We start from the raw sequence: 9,299 nt of genomic DNA, 5'->3' as shown, positions 1-9,299 counted from the left end.
TTTATCGCTTTTCTCTATTGAGAATAGAAAAATGGCTGATGCGCCTTTTTGCGGCTCTTTTCGCCACGACTCTGTCACCAATCGATATCCCAAGAAAAAAGGTAGATATACCCATTCAACAATAGGGGGGGAAAAAAAGCTGCGTAAGATGAACCACCCCGTGTCCAACTGGATCCTTTTGAGCCAATGATTTCCAGTCGCCATCAGATCTATAGCAACTTGGCTGATGTATACCTACTGAAAGGGAAAAAAAGCGTTTCTTTTTATCTGGGCTGGAACGACGTGCCAACAGCCCCAGTTTGTTCAACTATGCTTCTAGTATCAATAGAATATAAGACCCACTTGACCATTATTACATGCTGGCTAGCCTATTATATGTATAGACTAAAAAAAAAGGTGCTGTGAATGTAGACACACGTATATAGGGCTGCTGGCTCGCGCCAGAAGCCCCGGCTCTGTGAGCTGTACAGTGTATACAATAAAGCTCCTGTTTGCCGTGGTGTGGCCATGTCTAATACTATACGTATATCGGTACATACTACATTTCTGTTTTCCCTCTCGATAGCTAGTACTGCTGCGCATTTATCTAGTAGCAATTCCCATCAGAGCATTTAATGGCTTTTCTTCTCATTTTCTGTACTGCGCCTGGAACGATTCGTTGCTGGTCGTCGCTCTGGAAACGGCGTGAAACTCGACTTGGCACACAATAAGGCGACCAAGAACAAAAACAATTCCCAACATTATCGAGGACATAAAGTCGCTCCGAGGGCCTCTCTGGTGGTTGGCTGGAAAAACCGCATAACGATAACACACACACCCAAATAACACACCAACAACAAACACACACAGAAGGGGGGGGGGGGGGAGATCTATAAGAACGAACCTTAAATAATAATAATCAAGCGTCAGAGAAAATCGTCGACGGCCGCTGCGTGTAAATTCCAATATTGAAACAACAACAAAAACCCAAACGGTGCGGTGTGTGCTGGAAATGGCATCCCTGTGTACAGTTATCCGTACACACAGACACAGCCGAACTAGAGAGAGAGATCCATAAAAGTTGACACGACGACAGGGCGCGATTGGAAAAACGAAAGGGAACAAATCCCAAAAGATAAAACAAAACTATTTATTATGGGGGAGAAAGAAAAAAGGTCCCCCGAAAAAATTCTAAAAGGGAAAGAAGAAGAAGAAATAAAAGAAACTTTTGCTGGTAGACAGCCTGGCGGCTGAACAACACTCATTTGAAGCTCCTTCGGCGGCTTATATATTTTCCACACTCACACGTGTATACATATACGTATACGTGTATGGGGTCTCTTTATTCTTCTTCTTCTTCTTGTCGACCCTTCATTGGAATCACCGGCACCCCTTTCTATATCTTCTTCTTTGCCCTCCTCCTCCCTTCTTCTACCCCCCCATTTAAAAAAAAAGAAGAGATTCTCCGGCAATAGCAGACGTTGAGGCGGCGGACAAGTCGTAAAAATCGTAAACACGGTCGAAAAAAAAAGGAAATAAAATTTTTTAAAAAAAGGACGGCCAACTATAGAGAGCTATAGCAGAGAGAGAGAGAGCTCTAGAGCAGACACAAACGCACGATGGGCACGCGCGTTTTTATCCAACGGGGAAGAAAACAGAAATATCAAAAAACCGAAAAAATCTTACATCATATTGGAAAGTCAAAAGCTCTGAAAAATGAAATTGAATTGAAGAGAGAAACGAAATTGGATGGGACAGAGGGTTCATTAATTATTCGTATAAGCAAGGGAATCTGATTGGATTAAAAAATTCTGGATCACACGTACATCCAGTGCGGGTTTTGTTAGTAAATGAGAAATCGTCCGAAATCGCCTCGGAAACCATCGGCATGGCATAGTCGAGGCGGTGATGGATCTGGGAGAAAAGAGATGATTATTACGCATTATCCAATCGGTTGGTGTAAGCTATAGTCTCTCTGCCCAGTGCGTCTATATAGTACTATATAGGCTCGCGCGCTGGATGGCCAGAAGGCCCTGTCGTTTTCATGATCGATAAGAACTGTCAAAAACTTTGACGGTTTAGAGATATTATATTTTCTCTCCCTTCTTGCACATTCAATGGGCAACAACGAGGTGGTGATGAGCCACTTGTTTCACAAACAGGTTTCCCCTCTTCAACATTTTTTGATTCTCTTTGCTTTGCTCGTTCAAATGCCACCGACATATTTGCCGGAATAAAATAAAAGGGAAAAAAACAAACGAGCCGGAGAAATATATATAAACATTGGAAATGTACATACGTATAAGGACAACAAGGCGACGACGAGGAGGAATCGAGAAAAGTGTTGTGTGATGTCCTTTTGATGAATCGCTGCCCGTTTTCGGTGGCTAGCGCCGCGCTATCGCCCGTCCGGCATAAGCCAACAACCGACTAAGTATGTTTGAGCCTCTTCTTCTTCTTCTTCTCTCAAATCAGCGATGCAAACCCAAGTCATTCTTTGATGTAACCGGTCATCCGTCTATCTGCGTTCTACCTGTGTGTGTGTGTGTATACCTTCTTCTTCTCCTAGATATATTCCTCTCTCTCTCTCTCTCGTGCCGACCGAATGAAATGAATCAAAACCCAAAAAATCCTCGCCAACGGGTTATTCTCGCCGGTATATTTGTTTGTGTCCATCCGCCGTGATGAAGACTGATGACACGACACCAGAAAAATCAAAAAAATAAGCCGCCTGGATGTTAGACGAGAGAACGAAAGAAAGAAACTCTCCCAATGATATCCCCAAATAAATATAAATAAATAAGTAAAAAAGCCGCTGGTTATTTATTCAAATGGATGGCCTACAACGATTTCTTCGTTCCCATCAACGCGCGTAACCCTGATTCGATTTCTGCCTTCGTTTTCTTTACCTAGTTGTGTGTCACTGCGCCGTGTTGCCTCTTGCATTACAACCGCACCAAACGAATCGACCAATTTACTATACATTGACGGGGCCCGCTGTATCCATCGCCCGCTTATTGTTTGCTCGTTGCATTCGCCCATCAGTTAATTGGATTTAAGAGCCCGTGAAGCTCGGCACCGAAAAGAACAAAACGAGATACGTCTCCCTGCGCCAAAATCGGGGGGGAAAACAAAAGTTGCAACTGCGATGTAGTTACTACACCGGGAGAGATGGAGCCGGCACTCTGTTATCATTGATTGCGTGCCGCTGTGTGTTTCCACCGCTGCACTCACGCAAGAGTCGAGTGGCGTATACGCAAATAGAGGCAAAACAAATGAATCGGCAGCATCACGTCAAGAGCGGAAACGAGACGAGGATCCTTTCTCTCTCTTCTAGCGCCCGGCATCGTCCAGTCCAGCAGCAGCAGCACTCAGACGGGATTGTATAATGAATCACATCATTCAAAAAGGCAACAACCACTCGGCTGTTGGAGGACGCACATGCAGCAGCCCAGGCATCAGACGATGGCCGCGCAGCCAAGAAACAAGTTAGGAGCTCAAAAGGAGCCCTGAAACGTCAACAACAACAATCGCTTCTCCTGTTGGCCTTTTTTGTTGTTGGTTAAGCAGCCGAATAATGAATCGCTTGGCAACGAGGCAGCAATGACGTCATGAAGCCTATATCTGATTTGGGTGAGTGGGTCTTATTGCTTTAATATCTAATTCGCCCGCTCGAAATGAATCAAAAAGTCGTTGTTATTTTTTGTTTGCATTGCATTTCTCCTTCTCTCGCACACACACACACACACACAAGTGAATCTTTTTTTTACAAAAACATAGTATAGGCCTAACATGTACACGCACACGCGAATGACGATTGACACAACAGGCAGATTTGGTTGAGGTAACCCCTTGAAATGTGATGATTACAAAATGAACAGATCTAATAATCGGACAAGAGAAATGAAAATTTAAAACACAAGAAAATGATAGGAATCAAACAGCAGTTCAGCAGCAGCAGCAAAATTGTCTTGTGTGTTGCATATCGAGGAAAATATAATAATAATAATTAAATTTGGAATTTGAACTGAATTCATTTTTCCTTCTCTCCGCCATCTTCAATTGAAATTTACAGATATACTTAAAATTATCTCTCTCTTTTATCGTTTGCGTTTTCTATCTATAGTACAGCCATTTCGCGATGGATTGGATTTTTATTTGTGCTGCGTTGTTGTGAGTCAAATGGATCTGAGATTGGGACTGAATCGGAAGACGCCGTCCTTACTCTTTGGCGAGTCGGCGTCGGGGCTTGGGCTTAAAAAAACACCGGCGTGATGGTAGTGGTGGTGGAGGAGGTGCTGCTGCGGCGCACCCGCCGCTCCTGGGTGCTGGTTGTTGACGGACGGCGAATTGGGTTGCGGCCGCTGATGGACGGACGTCGCGGGTGGAGTCAGTGGGCTCGGCTGCAATTTGTCCCGGCTGCAGTCGGCCGCCGTCAGAAAGGGATTGGGCCGGTGGAGGTGGTGCTGGTGAGGGCTCTGCGGGGAGACGGCCGGCGACAGGGACGACGGCCGGCAGTCCTCTTTAGCGGGCCCGTCGCCTCGATGATTACTGTGCCGGGCCAGCCCTAAAAAAGCCGCCGAGGCGGCGGCGGCGGCGGCTGCAGCGGCGTACATCCCGTGAAACTGTTGGTGATGCTGCTGCATGCTGGCGTAAGGGAAGGCGCCCGACGGCGCCATTCCGGCGTAGGCCATGTACGACGGAATCGGCATCAAAAGGTGCGGATGCTGCTGCTGCTGCTCCGCCGGCTCCTGCTGATGTTGTGGCGTCGAACTTTTATTTTCAATCGGTTTGGCTAAAGCGGAAGAAGCGGATGGAGGCGGAGGGGTCACAGTGGCCGGTCGGGCCACTTCCTCGTCGGCATCCTCGGCTTCGATGTCCACTTCCGACTCGTCGTCGGATGGTGAGGCGGATGAAGAGGACGACGAATCGGCCGCCGAGTCTCGGTCGTCGAGGAGGAGCATGTCACTTTTGTTGCCCAGCATCTTCTTGTGTTTGGCGGCCGGCTGGTCGTCGTCGGACTCGTCCGAGTCGTCGGCGATGAGACTGGCGATGGTGAAGGATCTTTTGGGCTTGGCGTTGCTGCCGGAGAGGCTGTCGGCGCCGACGGGAGACGATAGGCTCGTCGAGTGACTGGTGAATTTACCCAAAGGCGACGGCTGCTGGTGGGCGCTGATGACGGAGCCGAAGCCGCCGTGATTATAGGCCGGGTAGGAAGACGGAGAGGCCATCGACGGGGCCGGTCCGTGCGGATGGAAGCCATGGACGCGCTGCTGGGCGGCCACAGCGGCCATCATGGCCGGCGTCGGGTGGTTGGCCGCAGCGGCGGCCGCAACAGCCGCCGCCATGGCCGCCTGATTGTAAGCGGCGAATCCCATGCCGTAAGGAATGGCCGAATAGGCCGTCATGGGTCCGCAGGCCGACATGTTGGACATGGCCACCTGAGTGCTGGCCGCTGATGGTAGGCTGTTGGGCGCATTGTGTTGCGGCTGCTGCTGGGCAACGGCTGGCAGAGGAGAAGGTGGTTCTCTGGGTGCCGGTCCGGCTGCCGTCGGTGTCGATGCCGGCCCAGGTGTGCCGTTATTAGCCGCAGCGGCCGCTTGCTGCTGGTTCTGCTGCTGCATCATGCGGTTCATGCTGGACAAGGCGGCCAACTCAGTTTCCAGGAGATCCTTGTCGGCTTTGTGCAACTTGAAGCGCTTGCGGCGACGCAGGAGCGACCCGTTTTCGAACATGTTGATGGCGTTGGGGTGGAGGGTCCAGTAGGCGCCTTTGCCCGGGCGGTCGGGACGTCGCGGCACTTTGAGGAAGCAGTCGTTGAACGACAAGTTGTGGCGGAGTGAATTCTGCCAGCGCTGCGTGTTCTTCCGGTAGTAAGGGAACCGCTCCATGATGTAGCGGTAAATGTCGGCCAGCGGCAGCATCCGCTCCGATGACGACAGAATGGCCATGGCCGTCAGGGCGATGTACGAATACGGCGGCTTCTGGTCGCCGTAGCTCTCGCGACATGGGCGCGGCATTTTTTTCAATGATTCTCTTCTTCTTCTTCCGACTCCCGTGTCAAATCTCTTCCGGATGAAACTTTTTTTAAGACGGAACTCGATCGGAGAAACAAAATTGTTTGGGTCAGGTGCGGAATGATTAGCGCATCGGAGGGGAAAATGTCGAACAAAACGGCACTGGCGCTCACTGAAATGTCACTGGATCGTGGAGTGTGCGGATGAGAAATAATCAAACCAACAGGGGAGGCGTAAGTGAAAGAAAATGCACTTTGACGGAATTGAAAATCAACTGAGCTGGTGGGGGAAAGGGCAGGATGAGACGTTGTGCCTGCAGCACGGTCGCTGATAGAATGTTTAGTTCCAGGGGCCAGCAGGCTGGAATATAGCCCAGGTTTTTCGGTTCGAAAAAATAGGAGGGAAAGACGGGCACGGTGGGAGGTGGTGAGTGTGAATCCTCCGCGTTGTCTCTGCACTCGGTGGGTCCCTGGAGTCGGCAGGCTCCGCCTCTTGGAAAGCCGAGTCCTCCTCCAGCCGATTGGTCGGCCACCAGGAGCCAATGGAGCGTCAAGAGCCTCCCGCTCTTGCAGCACCTCCTGGAAGGCGCTGGGTGCATAGGAGGTGGGCTGGACCACCTTATATTCCTATCAGATATTCTCTTTTTTCTTTTTGACCATTTTGTGTGTGATTGTAAAATGTGTCTAACTTGGTAATCAGCCCATTTGGATGCAGAATCTACAACTCCACATCGGGAACGTCCAAATAAAAACACGGCGCGCTCGAGAAAAACAAAAACAAAACAGACACGCCATCCCTATAGCATTTTTTTTTTTTTTTTTTTCAAAAATAGAAGCGCGAATCTCCAAACTAGATCAAACTTTGAAAGCAGCGCATTATTGTCCATAAAAGCCAAAAACAGAAAACAAAAAAGAAAAGGCAACAACGACAAAGCCAACTCGGTCGATCTGCGTGTGTAGAGCGCCAAGGGCTGGCAACGTCAAGCGAAACGTTTCATCTTTTATTTGATTTCTATTTTTTTTTTTTTTTTTAATTTTTATTCAAATATTATATTGATAGAGAGAGAAAGAAAAAGAGAAGCTCGACGGGTTCAACGATTCGGCGGCCTCGATTCAGACGCGTGAATCGGCGACCAGCAACAACGGCGGCGGACCCGCGCGTTTGCTGTCAGCTATAAGTGGCGGGCGGCATAATATTCAATTTGAATTGACGGCGGGCATTGAATCGGACGCGGGAAAAAATCAAGCCGATTCCCATACCCAAGTCATGAAAAAACATCAAACAACAACAACAAAAAAACAACAAGTGTTTGCACCGTAAGTGTTATATAACCGGGGGAAAAAAAGTAAAAACAACCAAAGAGACTTTCTTTGTTATTGGCAATCGTTAAAAAAAGAATTTGAATAACCCCGAAAGTGACTATCCAGCGGGCATTGGTAGATGTAGAACCGCACATCAGACCAAAAAGAAATGATACTATTTCAGTCCTTTGAAATGGGTGCGGTGACGCTTGCCTCTTGTGTATATATACATATCAAATCCCCAATAGAAATCCATCAGGGCGAAAAGATCTGTTTTAACATCCAGATCTTTTATTTTATTTTTCTTTTATTTACCGCGGCGTTATATTATTATACGCAGGCATATGTATAGTACCTACCTCGTTGCCGGAATGAAGAAGAATAGAATAAGCGTTTGGGGCTTTTGGGGCTCTATTCTATACGTTCTTTCGCCCCCCTTTTTTTCATTTTTCCAAATGCACCGAAGAGAAAAGAAAAAGAAGAAAAGGATCGATTCTTTTCAAGAATACTCTTCGCTCTGTTTCTTCGCTTTGATGGCGTTCTTTCTTTCTTTCGAACCCCCCTCCAAAGTTCCAATTAGATATATAGACAGGTTGGTTCTTTATACTCTCCGTATTGATTCCTAGTGGACATAGGCCTTTTCCTCATCCAAAGAGGTGATGGGCTATACATCCAGAAACACAAGAGGGGGCCAGGTCGATACGAATTTCGTGCTCATGTTGCTCTACTCCAGTTGGATGTAGATAGACAGTATAACAACTGCTGCGTGTACTAGATATGTACATGTCGATCTTTCTTCGTGGAGGGGTTTTGGTTTTTTTGATTTTTTGGGACCTTCAACTTGGCCCAGCCCTCCTTACGACCCGACTGACAGGTCTCCAATCACGTTTCACACCTCGGCCTGGCAGAATCCCTCTGACCCTTTGCCGCTAATGACCTGGTACACAACAACCGCACTCGACGGGGGGTTGCGCGCTCGCGCTCCCCCTCCCAAAATACGCTGGCCCAGCCAAACGGACCCAGCGCAGAGAGATAGAACAAGGGTCCGCGCTTCCCCAATAGATATTGGGGGGGAACAAAAAATCCCTTCATGGCCCCTCTGCATTTTTTGGTTCCACGAAAGAAGAAACAAAAAAAAAGAATCGATTGTTTCTCGAACTTTTTTTCCTTTTTTAAATACGTATAGATGTAGATGGTGGACGCGGTCTATACACATGTCGAGATATATGGCTCTAGGGTCAGCTCAGGTCAGCGGCTCCGTCCAGTCTGTCAGATCCAGCCTGGAGAATCCACCTTCTATTTTCGTTTTCCCCCTTTAGTTCTTGTGTCTCTCATCATGACCGAAGAACATGGGCTACCATTGGTGTGTTATAGTTATGTTCTTCTATTTTTTTTTTTGTTAGCCAAAAAGGGTCAGCGGGAGATCTTGTTGTAGCTTGTATAAATGTATGTATATGATTGAACCCCCCTTTGCGTTTTTTACCCCCTTCGCCACAATATATTATAAAACCCCCCTGTAGTAGATATATATACTACTCCCTCCACTGTGTTTCTCTCTACATAATCATAATGTATGCAGTGCTTATTCTATCGCCTCTGCCTTCAGTCATTCCATTTGGTGGAGAGAAAAAAAATGAAATACAACACAAGAAAAAAAAGGGAAAAAAAAGTTTGAGAGGCTCGGATCGTTTGAAATCCGCGCCCCCGCTGATTGCGGGTGTATAGAACTATACACGGTTGGTTCTCTTTCTCTCTCTCTCCTTATACATAACTGACGCTGTATAATAAAACTGACACGTTTGCCTGTGTGCCAGATTTGTAATTTTTCCACAAAGAGAAAAAAGGGAAAATCTCAGGACCACCATCATCATCAACCAGTTCGTCAATGATCGGGTAATTACGATTATAGAATTACGGAACATTGTCGATAGAAATCGGCGTGTAACGAGCGCACGGCCGGGGGTGTGTGTGTGGGGCGATATGTAGCCTTTCTCTCTCTCTT

The 9,299-nt window shown here is 47.6% G+C and overlaps 1 protein-coding gene across 1 annotated transcript; it reads right to left on the bottom strand.

Moving 5' to 3' along the window:
- Nucleotides 1-3,687: 3,687 nt before the first annotated feature.
- Nucleotides 3,688-6,347, bottom strand: LOC124344136 (forkhead box protein K2-like). The gene has a single exon (XM_046797594.1). The coding sequence runs from the start codon at nt 5,997-5,999 to the stop codon at nt 4,158-4,160; it is 1,842 nt and encodes a 613-aa protein (XP_046653550.1). The 5' UTR covers nt 6,000-6,347; the 3' UTR covers nt 3,688-4,157.
- Between the last annotated feature and the right edge of the window lie 2,952 nt (nt 6,348-9,299).

The sequence above is a fragment of the Daphnia pulicaria genome, chromosome 6 (genome assembly GCF_021234035.1).
Source record: "Daphnia pulicaria isolate SC F1-1A chromosome 6, SC_F0-13Bv2, whole genome shotgun sequence".
NCBI classification, from domain to species: domain Eukaryota; kingdom Metazoa; phylum Arthropoda; class Branchiopoda; order Diplostraca; family Daphniidae; genus Daphnia; species Daphnia pulicaria.
This window is presented reverse-complemented; position numbering and strand designations above follow the sequence as displayed.